The sequence below is a fragment of the Ceratosolen solmsi genome, unplaced genomic scaffold (genome assembly GCF_000503995.2).
Source record: "Ceratosolen solmsi marchali unplaced genomic scaffold, CerSol_1.0 scaffold2, whole genome shotgun sequence".
Taxonomy (NCBI): Eukaryota; Metazoa; Arthropoda; class Insecta; order Hymenoptera; family Agaonidae; genus Ceratosolen; species Ceratosolen solmsi.
Window position 1 is genome coordinate 2,511,749 of NW_011948422.1, and position 21,763 is coordinate 2,533,511.

Genomic DNA, 21,763 nt, shown 5'->3' on the forward strand with positions numbered 1-21,763 from the left:
AACAATTTCCTTTTTTATTTTATTCATTAATGATACATATAAATAATATAACATAAATTGAAGATATACTAGTTTTACAAAATTAATTGCTTATTTTAAGAAAAATGTTACTTTATCGTTAGATTATTTTATTAATTAACAAATGATAAATGATATAATAGTTTATTACGAAGAGTAAATGAATTTGAGTATTGTATAAACTAATAGGTATTGTACTTCTTATAAAACAGTCGAGTGGTAAAGGTTGAAATTGCATATTCTTCTAGCATAATTTAGCATATATTTTTTAATTATCTTAATTTGTATTTTACAAATTACGCATTAGTTTTGTGTATTTATTTATTTTTTCTTTAATAATTACATATTTTTAGTCAGATTTAAATATTTTGTAAAATCATCATTGTACTCAATTAATAATAATAATTTTTATTGTTTCTACAATCGAATCTTCTTCATTGTATAATAATATTTATTTTATTATACAAAGGTTTACCATTAAAAAGTCTCTTAGCTTATTCTTTTTTTTTTTATTATTTTTTTTTTTTTTAACAAACAAGATTCGAAACCGTAGAAAATATTTTATATATGAAATTCTACATTACATAATACCTATATTCATCTCAATAATTTTTATGATTATAGTATTACTTTGAATAATGACAAAGAAATAAAATTGAACTTTGGTAGGAGTTAGAGAACGATGTTTGTCAAACCAAACAAGAGCAAAGAAAAATCTGCTAATAAAATTTCCTCTATTCTCTCTCTCTCTCTCCTCTCCCCCCTCTCTCTCTCTCTCTCACTCACTCTCAGTTTAAAAATTTTGATAATTTTGTGTGATTAAATTTGTCAATCAATAATAAAGAGTACGGATAATTAGGACATTGACAAAAATTTTCCTCGAAGGCAAGTAAGCGTTCTTACAATGCCATCAATGATGACGCATTTGACTTACAACATAATCCCAGCAGCGCCAAATCACATTCGAAGTTCGTGCAACGATATTCCAACTGAAATTGGCGCAAAACACTTCACTCCCAACAATCTAAATACATCGTTATTATCATCGATCATCATCGATCTCATCATTACGATAATGAGTATTGGCCGAGCTTAGCTCGCCGGGGCTGTCGCGTCATTGATCTCGCGGTTGGGACAAGCGAGCGCCGTCTTCCAGTATTGTTGCATATCCTTATCGATAACGAGAGGCTTGACCAGATTGTCCGTGAGCCACTGATCGATCACCGGTAGGTTCTTTTCGCTCCACTTCATCTCTCTCATGATGTTCTCCATGGCCTCGATAACGAAGGGCTCTGCATTGCCGAATTCGCTTCTGCGCTCAGCGTAGAGCTTCGACACCATGTCGTAGCCCTCTTGGGTGTTGAAAAAGCCGGTAGCCGAGCGAACTATGCCCGTCCAGAGGTTCATGCTACCGGCGAAGCGCTGCTTTATTGTGTCCCAGTGGTCGTATAGGAACTTGAAGAGGGTCGTGTAGCCGTTCGAACTGCCTGTCAGCATTGTGAAGATCAGATGTATGTCGGCATCGGTAAAATCGGCACGACGTGTGATCGCAACGTAAAGTAATCTGCAAGTAAAATTTTATGTTCGCTAGTTATCTGCAAGAAAAGTTATATTGGAATATTACTTTATCGATTGGCTATGAGTTTTCATAGTCTGTTACTGTAGTTTTGATACAGACGTTGAGATGTCTTTAATGCTAATGCAACGTTGCTTCGTACCGCTGTCGATGCATTACAAATTTTTATTGCAAATTCGGTTTAGGCTTTAAGTATTGATTGCCCAGTTTGTTTCTTGGAATTGCAGTGAAAGGCAATTGCTACTGCGATATCGTCAAATTAGGTAAAAGTAAAGCCGAGGAAACGTGTATTTATAATAATATGTTGAATTAATGATTTATGTATATAGAAACGATGCCTTACGTTTTTGCTAATCGTATAAAAATTCGCCAGACTAATAATTTACAATAAAATGGCTCCTTAGATTTTAAAAAAGGCCATACGAATATGTAAAAACAAATTAAATACCACTTGATGAAAGTAGAGAGCAAATAAATTTTGATATTATTAACGAGTGTTATTTTTTAAATTGATAATTTGTGAATACAGGACTAATCCTACGGATAGAATTGCTGTAAAATCTGAAAATGTTGATTGTATTTCATAATTAATCTCACGTATGAGCTTCTTAACATAATTGATTAAAATTATGTACTAATTGATTAAAATTATTGAGCTATTTGATAGTGCGTTTTAATAGTCATTCAATATCGCCAAACGACTTGAAGAAATTTCAAGTACACGACAATTGAGCAAAAAAGTCAGATTTCGATTATTTTGACTAGCTCGATATTCTTAAAAAAAAAAAATTAAAGATGCAATCATAAATTTTATATAATTTCGTGATAGAGCGAGGCGGAGGGCGGCGCACGCAATTTTAATTCAGCAATCGCTCGCACATTAAAGACATTTAAGATTTCATTTCTAACGATACCTTTCAATTTTAGCAGGATCCTTTGCGCAGCCAGCCAGTGTCTTCAAAAGATAAGTTCTCTCGCTTTGTTTCCTCTCGGGGCTGTCCCTCGGGAATTTAATAACACGCTCCAATCCAAAGTTCCATTCGTCGTCGGTTCCCCATTTGAAAACCGGGCAAATAAATTCGTTGGCGACTCTAAACGAGAGCAAACGAATTCCGTTTACATTTATCTCGAGCGAGCCCATTAACAATTCCTCCGAGTGGACGGCAGTGAAGGTGCAAATTTGACAGATTCGTCGAGCCTAGTCTGCATGGCTCATACATGCAAAGCGAGTACAAGCTAACGCAAAATAAACTGCCTATATAAGATAGAAGAGTGAGCGAGGCTTAGAAAAAGCAGAGGGCGAGCATAGGTCGTGCGACGCGAAGCCTTCGTTAAAGTGACTCACGGGTTGCCCTTGTCCGGCTCTTGGTCGGCCATCCATTTCTTAAACTGGTCGCGAGCCTCGCTGATGCAGGGCTCGTAACCGGCGCCGCAGAGGAAGTATCTGGCCAGACCCCTCAGGTGGGCCTTCCACGAGGGCTCCCCGGCCTGGGGACTCTCGCAGGCCTCGGTGTACATGGGCTTCAGGAGCGATCGCAGGTACGCCTGCAAAGCTCATCGCTGGCTTAGTTTCTTTAACTCGGTTCCTTCCACTCATCGACCAATCCGCTGACCATTTCACTTTATGCGAAGTGTAAAGGTCGCGATAAGGAAGGGCCTTAGTAGCCCCTTGTCATTGCACTTTGCGTAAGGTGCATAATCGGGCGGAGACGGGCGCGAGATGCATTATGAGTGTGCAATTTATTTTCGTTCGAGAGTTTAATTGGCGGTGCTCGCGAGACGTTTTTCCGCCATGAGAAATCGAGATTAAAGCATTTGTCACGGTGCTTATCTCAGGGCCTTTCCTATCGCTTACGCTAGCATCATTTGCACGTAATTTACAAAGGCCCGTATTTCCTTCATTATGTGAGCTATAATGAGAAACGGTCTAACGTCATTTATCTAATTACATTCGGATATTAATACGCGAGTCGGCAAATAGTATTATTAACGCCATATTCGTTAAAAAGTATTGCAATTACGTAAATAATCGATGCCGTTTTTCGATACGTGCGTCTTTTGCAATAAATTATTTCCTAATGCAATGTGCATTATTTCATCGTTAGTAGAATTGTGTCCATTAATGCGATAATGGATTGTAAGATTCGATAGATTAACTTATCTAGATTACGTATTTTATCAGAAGACGTTATGCATTTGCGATGCGAATTTGTTCGAATTATTAAAATCGAGACGATAATCTTAGAATAAGATAATCTTGAATATGCTGAATGTGCATTTTTTTTTCTTTTTCATTCTGCCCCCGATACCTGTGACAGCATTTATTAGAATTTTTCCATAATATTCGGCGTGCAATGAGTTAGATTTAAATCATAATGAATAAGCTAATGGATAAACGTCAATGTCGACATTTCTTATAAGGAAATAAAGGTTAAAAAGTTAATTGAAGTCCTTTAGACGCGTCGGATATTAAACTTTAATCCAGTATGATATAAGATTTCATAATGAAAAGAACAAAAATATATGAAAATTTTTTTCTTCACGAAACAAAGAGGAAATGTTTTGTATTTTCCGATAATTTGATAAATATACAATTTTTGTACCGAGCAGAAATATAGATGAATTGTAGAATAATATTACACGAACGTTTCTCCTACCACCAATTGTCCCTTGCTTTCTTTCGCGATACGACACATTTACGCGCCAGCTTACTTTGATCTTTCCATTAAAAGAATTTTTACAACTCGTCATTGAGCCCAAAAGGATTTAAACATCAAACATCACGGCCTCAATCGTAATTTCTCATGATCTTTCGAATGAAATGTTTACGAAATGAACCATCACTCCGTGACGTAATAAATTGTCTTGAAAATGATAGCTTTCGCACGCCATCGATACCTTGTTATTACCAATGTAAATGCGATTGTTAAAGAAGCCGAGCGAAACCAAATTTTCTCAACATAATTATCAAAATAATCGTCCACTAACTTCGAATTTGCCAAAAACACCGGATCCCTCGATGCGCCTGCCAACGTGATCGATCATCGGGAAGAATGGCTCCCAAACAACATGGCTCTTCTCGTGCTTTAAGAACAATGTCATATTGAGAGCAATTTTGAAGTGGAGCTCGTCGGCGTAAGCGAGATTCCAGGAGTCGTGGAGCAGCTTGGCCCGGGTGAGGGTCGGTATTGTTTCGAAGGTCGGACTCTGCAGATAGTCAGCGAGCAATTCCCAATTATGCGAGTCGTAGTTTACCGGGAATAAGCCTATATTTGTGAATAAATTGTCTTCAGGTCCTCGGCACTTTAGTTAGGTACATTCTCAGACTCAACGATGTTTATGGAAAATTGTGTGTATGGAAAATTTTTTCACGTTATTATTAATGTACTTAATTCATTCGTGATAGCTTAAGCGATTTTTTCTTTTTCTCTTTTTTTCCTCTTTTAACTATCAATTAGTTAAAACAAATAAATTTATGGAGAATATATACATTTTTTTTTCTTTTGTGGCAGCGAGGATTATAGAATTCTATAAAAATATCATCGATAATCGTGTAGCTTAAAAATTGAATGTAGAAATTTATTTTTACCCTGTTTGTGCAAATTAATAATTTAAAAATTTACTATTTTTATATATATATTTTTTTTTTTTACGAAATTCGTGAGATAAACGGATCTTGATTATTTCATAAAACGTGCGTTATCTATTAGCACGTTTATTATTAATATTATTTGATGTCTATTATGCTGATGCTCCGAACATCGTTGATTTGTAAATTGAATTATAATAATGTGAAATTAATTAAAATCTACAAGTAAGACTATAAAGTACAATTTTTCTACCAATTTCTTCGGGATTGACAACGATGAAACTGTCCTTATCGTCAATGTCACGAATGTTCAAGTTTTGTTCGTAATTGGATTTGAGCAGCCAAGCTTTCGGTGTATAATCGCTATTGTTCCACTTGTGACGGGATTGCATTACTAAAGGAATATTCCAACGATACGAGCTTTCCCAAGAATTTAGAGGATTTTGCGTCTCTCTTACGTACAGTTTCTATCCGGACAATAAAGGGTCGTTTATTACTTATAAATTTTCTTTATTTATAAATTATAAGAATAAATGCATCACGAACGAGGGTTAAATGATAAATTTGTATTAAAATGGATTTTAAAAGCATGTATTTCTCAATTCGATAAATATTATATTTTAAGCTTTATATTTGAAAGTACGTATTCGATAAAATACTGCTTATTTATTTATTTACTTTAAAATTATTTGAACCAGTTTATAATTGCCAGTAATAAAATATTGAGATTGTAAAGAAGCTTGCGAGAGTTAAATTATTAATTTTCTAATTTAATAGCCAATTTGAGCAGTATTTCTATAAATATTTATAATGCAAGGTTATGAGATTACAAGATGCATTTATCAACTGCCGGACATTTTTAAATATGATCGAGAGATTTTATTATAAATAATATTCAGGTATTTATTTAAAATATACATCAATTTACATGTTATTTAAAAGATACGTCAAAGTTGTATTGTCAAATTAAAATTGTTTTTTCAAATTTTATTAAAATTATACACGAGAAACGATTGTGCTATTAGCGATTCACATAAAAAACAATTCATTGATAGAATATTACTTATATTAACAAGTTAATTTAAAAGTATATTATAACACCTATAAGAATTAAAAAATTTGAAAATAATTCATATGAAATGAGTTGATTACTCATTTCATTTAAATTCATTTAAATTCATTAGCCCTCAAATGCCTCTAAATAATGTAAATTACAGATTTTCACTGAATAGGCAACAAGTTGCGAAACTCAAGTCTCGAGAGTAAAAAGTCTAAATAATATTTCGCGTTGAATTGAAAAAATATAAAAAATGTCCAGTCTTGTGAGCGAGTGCGTTTAATGCAGTGAAATTCTTTAAAGAAAAAAAAAAAACTCTCGTCGAGGTAAAATTAATAATTACGATCACGCTTAACTTTTCAATTTATCTTTTCCCAATAAAATAATACTCGCTGAACCCAGTAATACCAACTCGTTTAACCAGGGTGACAGTGTATCCCGGTAATGGATTATATTATCGCTTTAATGAGAAGCCAGTCAGTCGCGACTATACCTGGCTAAAGGTTATGGTGCTGTTGTTGTAATTGCGAGTGACAGTGACAAGGGGGAGGCGTTCCTGGTCTATCCAGGTCTCGGCGATCTGGATGATGGTCAACGGCCTGGGCAGGGAGCCGCTCTTCGTCGCCACGTATTTCATGCTGTTGTAGATGTCGATTGCGGTGAAGGATCGCGTTCCCCGTCCTTCCGCCACTCCTGGCCTGCACAATAATATTCGGTCGGTATGGGCATCATGTCAGCTTCATACTTCAAATAGGCTTTACCTCTATTTACATTATATATATATATATATATATATATATATTCGCTGCTTAATTTTGCATTTACTTAGCCTGGCGATACCCAATGCGTCATTCGAGGGGATTGTTTCGAAGAGACGAATTAAGCAATTAAGTTTGCCGTATTATTCGTTGAAGTTTTTAGCATTTGAGAGGAAAAGGAGCGAGGCAGGATTTATGGGCTATTGTAGTAATGTGACTGTGTCAGTGAGACAATGTTAGTGTTAATCGATGAGAATGCGATACTGGCGGCTTATTTTGATTTCCAAGGCGACAATTTTCCAGCTGAGAGGGAGAATGCTTGAAAAGCACACGGTTCTCAGCTTATTTAATGCGCAATTTGTTGACGCGCGAGTTGGAATTCAAATAGTTATTGATAAAACAGACGCTTAGACTTGAATAAGGATGTAAAAACATTTCATTTAATTTGTTATGTCTATGCGATAAAAAAATATTGATCGTGACATCATTGTAATAAATTTTTATAATTTACTTCTCTTTTGGAGTAAATAATGATTACACGTTAAGGTGCTGGGGATAACGTGATTGTAAGGACGATACATTCTCTTAACGAATACTTTGTATTTAATGTGTTGTAACGAGGTTTCAGTTTTACATTGGAAGCTTTTTGTCAAATATTTTTTTTTATAAATATTATTACAATAAATATAATAATATAGATATTGAAACGACTAGTTGCATGCGTGGAAATTAATTTCATGTAACATAATTTCTTTAAAATTTTTCGACTTTTTCAGTTCTATGGAGAATCTCGATATGTTTAGCTATATATTGTATGGTAACATTCATAAATCCGAGAAGAATAGAATTTCAATGCAAATGCATATTTCATTAAAAAAAAAAAAAAAAAAAAAAAAAAAAAAAACTCACACGGATGCTCAACCACTATAAATGAAAATATTTTTAAATTTTAAGACTATTATAAAATTAAATCAATTATAAAATCCGAATAAATTAAATTATTTTCAAATAATACTAATTATAATATGTATAATTCTCCGTTGCATTCTTCATAACGTAATTAAAAATATTTATAAACATCGTTGTTTATTATTTATAAATCGTAAATTGTTAATTATTAGCAATACATAGAGGTATGAAGTTCTAATATTATATTTAAGCAATCTTGTTTATTCATATTTGCACGTGTTGACGGTTAAGTATGATTCGGTATATTTGGAAGAGATGTTTGTACAATTATTTTATATATATATATATATATATATATATACACATATAGACAAAGCAACGACAATATCACGAATTGAAAAGCTTTTAAAACAACATGAGGATAAGCAATTAAGGATAATAAAAGAACTCATCAACTTTCTTAACAATGAATGTTTCACTAAATTCCGTTGACTTATTCCGTATAATTAATTGCAGACGTATTGCAGCGAGCTCATTGCGCGGCTAATACACGAATAAGAATTTTAAAGATAATACAGCTCAGGCAATGCCCGCGATTGGTCTTCATTTTCTTACTAAACAGTATGCATTCTCATTACATCGTATAACAAGAAACATACTTTGCCCGATAAGGTGGCCGCTATCATTTTTCCAATTAAAAGCACGCAGCGCGGTATTTTCACGAGGCTGGGGCTGCTCGCTTCCTCGCTCTCTCGGAATTTTTGAATTTCCGCATTGAGAAAAAAGGAAACGGACTTATTCAGCGCTCGTATCTCGTTTCGTAATTTTCCCTGGTAATAATTTATGCGCGATGGCTCGACAATGGCCGCATTGTTGCTCACACGATTGGCTCATGCCGGCAGCTAAACGACTCGCCAGATGCTCACTGAATAAATTATTATGTTAAGATGTCAGCGGCGACTAGACTCGTCTTTTTCGGGAAACTGGAATTTAAGGAGTTTTTAGGAAAATACTCGCCCGAGACGCTAAATACTGGCCGACTGCTTCGATTTTTAGCTCCTTTATTCGTATAAAGGACTCTCTCATCGATACTTCTCATGCTTAACTATCATTGTGCCTGGTAATATTAACACTGCTGCAATTTAAACGCGTGTGAGTCATAGTTATGCACGGGTTATGTAAAGCCGGAAAGACTATTTTAACTGCAATAAACAGTAGTATTCCGACAGAGATTAACGAGTGTTGCCGAAGAGTACATTATGTGGAATGGAATGGAAAAAGAATTGTCAATGCAGGGAAATTGATATTTTTGGTAAAAGGGTAGAATAAGTAAGAGTGTAGGTACGTTTGTAGACGTTAATTGGGGAGAAATATTATTAATCAATAGTCTTGAATTTTTTCTAAATTAAAGTTTTCTACAGCCGTAATGATACAATGGAGAGTATTTATTATTAAATGTAAAAATATCTTTTAAACTAAGACATTGTTCATCATTGTGCATTAACAATTTACAAAAATAAGAATCGAATCGTGCATATAAATTGTAATATCGCACTTAAATTTTAAATATATTTCCTTTTCTATTAGAGTACTAAATTACAAAATATATATATATATATATATATTTGTATCGTTTTTATTCATAGGTGGAATGAACACAGTGTGAATTATTAGTATTATAAATTAATATTTTTTGACTTATTTGTTTGATATTTAAAAAAAAAAAAAAAAAAAAAACGATACACACGCAAATATAATTACCAATGAATTTAGAAAATATTTAAATATAAATACATCAATGTAATACAAGTCTTATTAGACTCGTGCTATGGATTACATGTAAATTTTAGAATGAAATTTTATTGCAATATTATTTTTACTGATGTAACATGATATTTAAGCTCCACTTAATAAAATAACAACTTGTAAATTTTGTATTTATATGTTAATTAGTAAAGATGAATTATCATTACCATGTCGTCGATTGAGACTGTATTAGATGTCGCATACTCGTCTTAAAGTCCTCCTTCCCAAGAATGTAATAGAACATCCGAAAGACCAATTCGACTGCAAATTGTCAGAATAGTAATATAGACGACAAATAGTAATAAAATATTCATTTGTTTCTAACGCTTAACCGCTACGGAAATTTTACGATTACAGAAAATCCATTCCCTCCAGACTATTTAAAATGTCCGAAATAACCTTTTCATTATCTTTATTTGCATTTCAATTATGCTCTACGAATTTCAAATCTTTTCTAAAAATCGTTGATATCGTTCATGAAAAAAAAGAAAAAAAAAAAGTAAATTACATACAATAATCATTCTACAGACTCTTCTGAACGAATATCTACAATTGCCTGGTAAAATATTTCACTAATATAAGAGAACAAACGATTATAAGACTTCGTGCATGCATACGCGTATAATTTATGTACAATATCAATTTAAACCGTAAACTAGGCTAAGAAAATCGACCGTGGACAACGATTATTTGCGCAAATTTGCGCTAACGCTCGCTGCAAGAATTATTGTAAAAATTTTTTGCAAAATAATTTCTCATTCAGATTGTTATCCAAACAACCTGAAATCTAAACACAATTAATGCTCATAATCGGCTCACGCGCCGCCGCTCTCGTCAAATCAATGAGAACTTATAAATTGACATTTCGTGCCGCTTCCGATTCACAGCACACGTACACCTGCACACAAGCATAGGGGAGGCGTGCAACAATGCAGTTCACGTGCGTCAGGCGCTCGGCGCGATAACCATACCTTTTTCGTCGAGATAAAGCGACGCGAGCTCGCGCTCCAAGTGCCGAGAAAAACAAATTCTGAAATTTACGAAACATTTACAAGAAATGGCTCTTGTAAATTATAAATTAACTTTAACGCGCTGTTTGCGTAAGTGATACGAGGGAATTACGTTACGCTGAGAAAATACGATTTTGCGAATAATCTAGCGCACCCCGATAAAAGCTTCTGATCCCGTAACACGCGCAATTGCAATTTTATGGATTGGCGGATGCGACTGGAAGGCGATCCATCGATATAATTAAGCTGTACGCTTGTACGTCACCTATTCAATGGAGTTTTTGTAATTTTGAGTAATTGTTCGCGAGAGGCCTAATTACGAATGAAAAATTGACAATCGCGTGGCAGAATTTTTAGGATGGATATCGATGTTTTTGGTCAAAAAATTCACTTCCCTCACTTGTGGATGAGAACTTAGATATAGCAAAATTATCATCATAAGAGTTAATTAAAAAAATTAAGAGAAACAGAATTAAGAGGGACAGAGGGGAGCAATGATTACGATTAAAAAATACCTCAGACTGCACAAGTACTTTTGAATTTTCCTTTTCTACAATTTGCTAATTATAATTTTCATTGCTTCTAAAAAGCATTAATATCATATAATAGCCTTGGAAATATTATATATCGTTGTTAAATTTTATAATCTTTGTTATTAAAGACTCGCGGCAATCGTGCGTTATTTTCAGCCGAAATTGTTTACGCGATATATTTAGCAACAATGACATTTGCATTATTTATCCTTTCGTGGCAATGTAAATGAAATATTCACTGTAGTTTAATGTGATTTAATGTGAAAGGACAACTTATATGCCGTCGAATTTATCCCCTAAATTATTATAACATAGCACTATTTTTTTAATTAATTTTTCAACGCACACTTTACAGTCTGCTCGTGTTGGGTCGAGTTAGGTCGGTTTGACTTACTTTTTGCGAATTTTGCGTCGCGAATAATTCCAGTTCGCCTATTGGCTCCGAAGGCCTTGCCGTACCCGTAGTATAACGAGTAGAGTATATTCATCGGCCATTTACCCTTCAATTCGTCTGGATTGATCTGAAATTATACAATATAAATTTTAAGACGAAGCGAAGCTAATTTTCACAACAGACTCGCACATGCGAATAGAACGACGATGGCCAATCATTATAACATCTTCTGCTGATAATTATTCATTTCAACGTAAAGATGTTCAATACTTGCGGCCAAATATTTTGCCTAATCTTCATGCTGTTTATAGGCGCTTCGTGCTCATTTGAATGATTTTCGAAAATGAAAATCGTCGACGGGAGCTTTGAATAAAAGCCGGAGTAAACGGGTATGCCGGTCAAGTACAATAATCCGATGCGAACATGCCGAAGCACTCGTGCTCAATGTCTTACACTTCCCGTATATGGTATTACCGATTTATCAAGCAAGCCGTGCCAAAGTAATCGCAGCGTTTCATTCCGTAAATACTACGATATGGGATAGGCGCGTGCTTGCGCTTGGATGGTAATAGAGGTTGGGCGAAGGTGCCGAAGGTGCTGGGGGTGGCAAAGGAAGCGCCAATTACGGCAATAAGATAACGATTAATGTCGATCCATCAATATAATATTGGGCGAGAGATCGGATTATCGTCGAGATGCTTCGACCTCGTGATGTGTCGTGAGAGACGTGGCGGTAAGTCTACTTACGTCCATTGTTGTCATGGAGGCCAAGAAGGAGTTTAATCCCTTGTTCTCCGAGGCGTCTACCCAACGATAAGGAGTGATGTATTGACCGATCCATTGGTAAGTCAACTCGTAAGCCATGTTCCATACCAGTGGACTGCTGAGCTCGCCTTCCCTGCAAGCAGCAGGCATTTTACTTTCTTTTTTCGCACGGACGTCGAACGCTCGTGGTGTGACTGTGTAAGTGTGCAAGGAAGTAGTTGGGCGCAATGTGTGCTCGCGCTTTATCGCGTGTCCGTACACTTTTTGTCGGGCCTCGTTTGTTTCTTGTCTCGATACGCTTAAGGCATGGCTACAGCTCGTAAAGAGGCCAATTTTTTTTTGTTTTTTTTTGTTTTTCTTTTACTTTGCCGTCGCTGATTTGTATCTATCGATTTTTATATCTATACTCTTGAATCCTATTATTAATTGCAAGTAATTTTGAAGCTGCGCCAAATTGACGGAGCCGCTGTAATTTTCATGATATTCACGGCTAAACAGCCGACGAAAGCATAAATATTGTTCACGTGTGCGTGCGCACACATGCATATATAAACAAGAATGCATACGTAAGTTCACAGTAAATACATTCATATATATATATATATATATATATATATATATATATATATATATATGTTTATCTATCTATCTATCTATCTATTAACATACGCGCGCTCACACATACACGTACACGCCTATAGACACATATATTGTTCAAAGTGTGGCAGAGTGTACAATATTTCTTTAAAGCGATCCGTTATTATCGTTATCTAATTAAAATAAAGCATGTGCTTTATCGCCTTTTTTAAAACTAATTTATCTTTTAAAAAGTGACGAGTATTTAAAATAATAAAGGGGTTGCGTGTAATCGCATTAGTTCGGGAGTTTGAAATTGTTTTATAGAGAAGCTAACCATTAGTTTTTTTTATAATAAATTTCAAAGCTATCAGTTTTAATGAATTAAATTGCACGAATGAATCGTTATTTTTATTACCTAAATGAAACAAGCAGCACATCGATCTTGCGTCGTTTAAATGCAAAATTTTTTTTTTTTCTTTACATTTCAATTGTATTTAGCCACGCAGATAAATGTTATTTTCTATTTTTTTATTTTTCAATATTATTTCAAAAGTCTTTGAAGCCAATTGGAAGTATCAATTTGAGTTTGAGTGTACTCCATTTGATTAAAATCAAATGAAAACTTCTACTTTATAATAACTTTATACTTTCACACATTTTAATTTGATTATTTATTATGTATTTATTGATTATTTATTTATGTGATTTTCGATAGTTTTGGCAAGCCTTTATTATTAAACATTTGACATAATGAATGAAAACCTTGGTGCGAGGAATGTTGACCAAGGATGCGATAAAATCAATCGATTAGAACGATGAAAGCCGATGGAAGGGTTTTAGGGGAAAGTAGTCGAAAGTAGTCGAAAGTGGTCAAAAGTAGCTCACTTGAAAATCATCAAGCCCCAATTGTCGGATGCCTTGGTGGCCGTGTATGTCGGCATGGCTACGATATCGAGTTTCGCTAATTTGATCGAGCTATTAAAATACTCCTGCAGGTAATTGACAATTGTAATGATTTTGTCCGGTACGTCCTTGAGCGCCTCGACGTAGTCCTTGCGACCCCAGACACGCACCTGCAGCTCTTGGCCGTCGATCGTGTTCGCGTGCTTCGTCGGGACGATACTCTCAAAGTCCGAGATGACAAAAGCAAGCTGGTACGTTGTCATTTCCGGAGTCTGCTCGAAGTGATCCTGCATCATTTCCGGCTCACCGGGGCTGCGAAATATTGCGAAATGTACAATGTCACAGTCAGGTGTAATAACTTTAAGGGCGAATCTCACTTGGGCTCATCAGCTTTCTCAAACTTAGTTGGCGAGATTATTCATTTCAACATACGTTTGTGCGTCGCGGTGCTGGAAGATTCTTTTCACGCTAATTAACGGATGGGACATAACGAGTTTGTCGAGCATTAAGTGCAGCAATTTTATATATATATATATATATATATATATATATATATATATAAGCCACGTTAAAGTGTATAAAATTTAAATTTCACACAGTTAAATGTGCAATTAGCTGGTCATTTATTTATTAGTGCTTGTGACTTTATATCTTAATTTGTATACACTCGGTGAAACATTGTCTTATAAAGTATAATTAATGCACAACGAGTTACTAACGCCATTTTAGCTTTACTTTTCGATAAAGGAACATTTAGTGCGCCGTTTTTCACAAATGTGTGGATAAATAGTGCGACCAATTAGCTTTTGTTCATGAAAGCACAGCAATGGCTTTTGTTAACTTGTTAGAGCACGATGTAGTATCTCGTAACTGTTCCGAATTAGCAAAATCATAAATACTCAGTCGTGTCTGACAGTCCTTAACGAGGTTGATAAGTTACCCCACATCGAAGGGAAATGCAGTCGACCACATTTTCCATTCATTACTAAATGGTACTTATAGTCTCGCGCTTTCATTACATTACTCTGTATATTTTAAGCCAAATTTTAAAAGTTGACAGTGCTATATTTGCTAATAGATAGGCATTTCATTTTAATTTTCACATTGCAAAAAGTTCCTTTATGCCTAAATTCTTTATATTAATAAAACGAATGATGATTTTTTGTAACGTGATTGTCAATATATCATAACATTTAACCGATGTTCAAAAAGTAGTAATTTGATAATTTAATTATGATTCGTTTTTATTACATGAACAAAAAAAATATATATATATATATATTATAATTCAATTTCATATTGGTCATTAATTGATATAGAAAGATCGAATAAGATATATCAGATACTCATACACAGATACATAAATTCGTATTGTTTAATCCAAAATTTAAAGTCATACGGGCGAGAATTTTTTGTTTTCTTTTGTTTTTTGTTTTGTTTTTTGTTTCTTCACACATCTCAGCACGTGTAATGTATAGAGAATTGAAGAATTTTCAATAAAATAGATTTTATTTAATAGAGTGAAAACTGCAATATCCAGCTTAAATTACTTGATACAAAAAAAAAAAAAAAAAAAAAAAAAAAAAAAAAAAACTTGTAATCGAATAATTTGATTTCCCTAAAATAAATATTGTATTAAATAAATAATGCATTTATTCCTTTAGAAGAAAAGCCAAAATGTTGATAAAGTTTCGCTCGTAGTCAATGTAATATTGAATAATAATTGACTTTAAAGTTACGATTGACCTCATTCCTAATAGAATTTTAAGCTATAAGGTTGTGCGGCTTTTCCATCATAGTCAATGAAAATTATAAAATACGTAATGGTGCGAATGAAAAACTTACACAGCCACGCTTTTCTCAATCGGTGTATTGGACAGGGCCGTCATGTTTTTAGGTCGTCTAAGTATTAGCTGAAACTTGGTCTTGTATTGCAGTTCGTCGAAGCTCGGGAACATCTTGCGTGCATTATTCAGACGCAGATATGTGGCGACGTAACTGCTGCTCGTATGTAAAAAATGAATGCGACGAAGGAACGAATGCGTTGTTAAAGTATATATATAGTATATATATGTACGTATATGTATAGAAGAAATATATATTTAAACGTGAATTAATCATTAAATACATTTGTTTTGAAAACGTTGTTTCGCTTAATAGATTCATTGTATGTAACTCGTTATTTGTCGTGCAACATTATTTCCATGAGTATTCTATACGTCGAGAAATACCATTAAGATATCATATACACGGGTGTAAATCGTATGCGCGGCGACTATTATTTCATATCGACAATTTTATGAGAATTTTGAAATAAGTTTCATGAAAAATTATATTACTCTGATAATTTTTAATAATTTTTTCATACCAATGGCGTTTAATATTTTACAATAGCTTTAAGCATTAATTTTACGACTGCAAGTTTTATAAAAATTGTCATTATGCAAAATGCCCTTGAGTGCATTTTGTGAATCTTTTCACGATTTACAATTTAAAAATCCATTGCTTTTATATACATGCACGTGCGAATTATAGAGGTATACGTTTGAGCTTACTGTTTCTGTCCATTTACGTCATTATATTCATTCATAAAAAGATCAGACGTGCCGTTGGTTGTTATGTTGCCCAAGTATGTAATGTCGATCTCACATATGACGTTTCTTCTTAGCATTTGGTCAAGATGAATAACTAATTTTTTCGGATTCCTTTCAGTCTTGGAGATTCTTACGGGCGCTGGAGCCTTTGGCTCTTCGCTTAAGTTCATGAAATTTAGCTTAATATTATTAATATTCAATGAAACGCTATTAATTAGTGGCGCATATATACAATTTTATATTTTTCATGCATTTTTTCTTGAGATTGTTATTTAATCGATTTTGGCGTGAAAAAACGCTAGTTTTAAAATATTAAATTCTATACCGTATTATTAATTGTATACTTTTTAAATAAATGTTTTCTACTCCGAAGTACGTTACATAAACGCGAAGGACGAGATTATGTAAATAATTTTATATTTAGTTAAAGATAATTGAAAATAATTATGAATGCTATTGCGATAGTTTGATTAAAATAGGTCATATGTATTAGTTGCGGACATTTTACCTTAATTTAAGGTGGAAAAATACGATTGTTAATAATACAGTCACAGTCACTTAGCATATCAATTTAAATCAATCAAATGTAATTATTTTGTCACCCTCCCCGTCCATTGTTTTTCGTAACGAAATATCATTTTTCATTCCCATCAGATGGAGTGATCAATAATTATTTGAATTTTATCTCTAAATTTTGCATTTTTAATTAAAAACAGACCAACGAATACGAAAGATTTATGCTTTATTGAAAAAATTATACTAACTCTACAGACTATTTTTTATAATATTAATTCTATTATATAAAGGTTTTTTTCTTTTCTTTCACAGTACAAACTCTTTTACCTTTATATTTAGTATGTTAAAGGTTAGGTAAGGACTTAAATTATTAGTTTTGCTCGATAGAAATTTATTGGCATGAATATCTCCCTATTATGGTCGTATCTAAATGCATTGAGTTGAATTAGACTAAATTAAATTAAAATATTTTAAAGACCAGTTAACCGTTTGTATCGTCAATGTATATACTCTTATATAAAACCCTATTCATTTTACAATAATTTACTGCCAGGCTGCGACAGAAGATATATAAATAATTTCTTTGCCACTACTTCATTCAAAAGCTATATTCAATTTTGCGTTTCTTTTGTTAAATCAAAAACTTACGTTATAACTACTTATGACTCGTAGTTTCTCGAACAACATGACGATTATTTAATTTTAGATGTGAAATAGTCCACGGATAGACCACTAAATGATTATAAACTACATACAATGCAGCCCAGAAGCTATATAAATGGATTGAAACTTACAAATAAAACGAATAATATTAATGCCTCGATCGCTGCCCACGAACCAAAATACAACACAATCGAAGGTTTATATTATCAAGTGTTAAATACACATTTTCGTGCTCGACATTAGCATTCGTAATGAAATTGACGCTTCACGTATCTCTACTTCATCAGGGATGAAGGAAAGGTTGTCTCGAAACATCCCATAAAGTCCGATGATTCCCCACATGATTGAGCCCAATTAATCAAGCACGGACTCCATGGAGACCTTCGACTCTAAAACAACCCGAAAGATATTAAAGTCATGGGCACTCACGCGCTGTCGTCGGAGACGTGGACGTCGTTGAGCCGAGTCACTCGGACATTGGAGTGCGAGATCTGGAGATCCGGATGCACGTGGAGGCTTATCTTGTCGGCGCCCTCGGTCCAGGTGACGTTTATTCTCACGCGGCCCTTGAACTTCGCCTCGGTGATGAGCGGCTCGATCTCGAGGATGTAGCTCAGGGGCCAGAGGTCGTCGCAGATGCACACCCACTCGAGCTTGTGCTGCTCGTTCAAGTCGACGCTACGCTCGAGCCTCTACGGGAATGGCGCACGGAATTTTTACAACCGTTCTCGAGAAGCCATGTGCAATTGGCAAATCAATTCATTTGAAAACTCCGGCTCTTTCGCGCGGCTTTCATTGGTGCTTATTGCGTCATTATTAACGAACCGAAATGTCGATATAACGTCTGTTGTTCAATGACCTCGAATTGGCATGGCTTGGTAAGGAATAATTTTGCTTTAATTCCCAATGATTAATTGGTACTCTAATTACGTTCTGTTGGTAGTGCTGAGATAGTGGCGGAAGAAAAATGCCGAAGCTTGATAAAGGCCAAGACTTGAAAATAACATTTTTGTCATTTATGAAAGTTTAGAGTTTACAAAGTTTCGAACTTACGCGTTTCAATGAAGTGAAATATAGCTTTATAAATTGTTATTACGTAGTCGTAGTAATGTTAGCTTACTTCTAGAACGAAAATGTACCATTAAATTTTAAGAAACTGTGAGTTGAAGAATTTTTAACTTTTAAACTTTTAGCAAAGTAAAAGAGAAAAAATCTTTTTATTTGAGAAAAGAACATTTTTGTTGAATAAATAATGTAATTTATTCGTCCCGTGTTTATTTAAGTTTTACCTGATAAATTTGATAGTATCGGGGTTTAAATCATTAATGCATTTCTTACAATCTACCGCGATATGTCGAATCAATATTTTAATTTCACTCCAGTGCGACAATATGCGTACGTTCTTATATTTTCTTATAAAATATTTTAAATACTTTTAAATCAACTGAAAGATATATGCGTTTTGTTCAATTAAAATTAGAATTCATTATGTGGCTATTAATCTTTAATGAGTTTTTATCATTCGTTAATATAAATTGTTTGGATATTTCATTACGAATTTTATATATTAGAAATATTTTTTTTTCTTTTTTTTCTTATTTTCTTTTTTTAAATTTAGTATTTATTCCTTACATTAAGAGAAGGTAAAATACATAGATTGATAACATAAGATTTATATATAAGTATCAGCAATTCAATTTTAATTAAAATCTCATCATAAATCAACAAACATATAAAAAGTTGTGAAAAATTCATCTTAGTTAATATTTAAAAAATTAAAATTATAAATTTCAATAATCCTTCATTTTTTATTTTCACGCTTTTAATATAAATTTATTCTTTATATTATAATATGCTACATACATTAGTTACATATTTGTTAAAAATTAACAATAAGAATAACATTTAAAGAATCGTGGTACAATAATCAATTTGAATTAACTTACTTTTGGAAAAGCGTCGATAGCAACGAATAAAATTAGGGAAATCCCTAATTTTAAGGCGGATCGCCTCATCTTGATTGTTAGTATCTTCGAAAATCTAAAGAATTATATATATATATATATATATATATATATATATATATATATATATATTATATATGCGCCCACCTATCCCGCCCACTTATATATGTCACTTTATATTTATTATTTTCGTATTCGCGTTAACGTAAGCTGTTGTATTAAAAATAGCGTTTTTTCTTGTAATGGAGCTTTATTTGATGAAATTCGCGCGAGCACACATGTACTGTTTCTTATTTGAATGTTCACGATGCGTAAAATTGTCTCAGCATTGAATATCAATGTAATACGACCACCGCCAAGTATACTATGTAATACCATAACTTGGAAGATTAAGTTTAAAAAATAAACGCCCACAGTCCTTATAATCATATAGTTATACCACTCTAATTGTTATAATGTATAAAAATATATCAAACAACCCAAGAATTGGATATATTAACATTTTACAAGCAGGTATTCATGCATTATCTAAGAAATTACTAATGTATAAGCGAAAAGAATTTGGAGTGTCGGTGAAGGAATGCATTAAACGAGCTACGCACAGTCGCCGATATTCTTTCCTTAAAGTTGCACTATCCAACGTGGCGAGAGTACAATTATCGTAATAATAATCAATACCGAGAGTTCGAAAGTTCGAATTTTAATTTAGGCAAGTGAGTCTGCGTTGTTCATCTTCCAAGTCCAGTTAGGCCGGAATGTAAAGAACGATCGCGCGACAAGTAATTCAGCAAACGGAGCCACGTTCACGTTCACGTTCACGTTCACGTTCACGTTCGCACACGACTCGTCCCTTTCGCAAATCCGAGTCACCACGGCTCACACACCACCGGGTATTCATGCAGCCCTCAACCCCATGGTTACTCACGTGCAAGCGTTAAGGCTCGAAACGTGAAAAACAAAATCGAAAATCGATGCGCGATCCTTGGTAGTCACTCGCTCACTGTTCCCCGACGTCGATGCTGACCCTTCGTCTTCGAACCCACACGCGCGCGTCTTCCCAGAAGGGTACACGGGGGAGGGGATGTGCACACTAGGTACACACTAGGTAGGCGGGGTTGTCCGGGGATCATCATCGGTGTCAAGTGATGAACTGTCGGTGTCAGGTCTTTATGCTTCCCTCCTCCTCGTGCTCTCTCTCTCTCTCTCTCTCTCTCTCTCTCTCTCTTTCTGTATTTTAAATAACGGGTGTCTGCCTATCGAGAGCATCGTATCAAACGATGTAGATCCGTCGCTCGTTATCCAATTGCGCCAGTAGGAGCGAATGAAAAGGGGGTTACCGTTTTGGCCGATAGCTTGGATGCGCCAAGTGTTAGAGATACCATTAGCGATACGTGGACAGCCGGATGCCAGCCTAATGAGAAGAAACATCTACGTCTCTCTCTCTCTCTCTCTCTCTCTCTCTCTGTCTCCCCTCTGTGTATCGGGTTCATTTGTACCCCTTTGACGTCATTGTGGCATTGCCAGTCGTAGTGTGCGTATTGCACGCGCAGGAGAGTCGGTGTTGTGATTTAGGAAGAGACACGAGCACGTGTGGGATTTATTATACGAATGCACTTCCACGTTTTCAGTTGAGTTTGCACATGCTTGCTGAAGCCATAGGAAGGAGTCTCGTGCGCGCTATTTTTTCTGCTTTTTCTCATGCACCCGAGAATGAAACGATACTACCCGTATATTTGCAGTTTCATCTTGAAAATATTATGTTGAGTTTGAATGAGTTTTCGAACGATACCAAATATTTTGAACAATAGAGAAATTCCGGAAAGGATTGGAATAAAAAGATATATTTCAATATTCACTTATGTCGTAATTAAATGTCACAATATGTATGACTATTATATTGCATCTATAAGATATATATATATATATAGTAAAAAATTAAATATTGACATTTCACTAACAATTACATATTTCAACTAAATTTATAAAATATAATTATTAATTTTCAATTCTTGAAATTGAATAAATAAAAATTTGCGGGATTAATGGAGAAAATTTGAAAACCAAATTATGTATACGCTTTTACATATACACTTTATGTAAATAGTGTAAATTTATGACAATAGTTAACA

The 21,763-nt window shown here is 34.2% G+C and overlaps 1 protein-coding gene across 1 annotated transcript; it reads right to left on the minus strand.

Annotated features, from left to right (window-relative positions):
- Positions 1-830: 830 nt before the first annotated feature.
- Positions 831-20,769, minus strand: LOC105361778 (aminopeptidase N). The gene is made up of 15 exons (XM_011499051.1): positions 20,560-20,769; positions 19,617-19,710; positions 18,100-18,362; positions 16,453-16,650; positions 15,743-15,898; positions 13,880-14,209; positions 12,398-12,548; positions 11,651-11,777; positions 9,881-9,974; positions 6,734-6,938; positions 5,437-5,650; positions 4,583-4,860; positions 2,940-3,139; positions 2,509-2,685; positions 831-1,582 (listed from the first exon to the last, which is right to left on the minus strand). The coding sequence occupies exons 2-15, from the start codon at positions 19,683-19,685 to the stop codon at positions 1,111-1,113; spliced, it is 2,934 nt and encodes a 977-aa protein (XP_011497353.1). The 5' UTR covers positions 19,686-19,710; positions 20,560-20,769; the 3' UTR covers positions 831-1,110.
- Between the last annotated feature and the right edge of the window lie 994 nt (positions 20,770-21,763).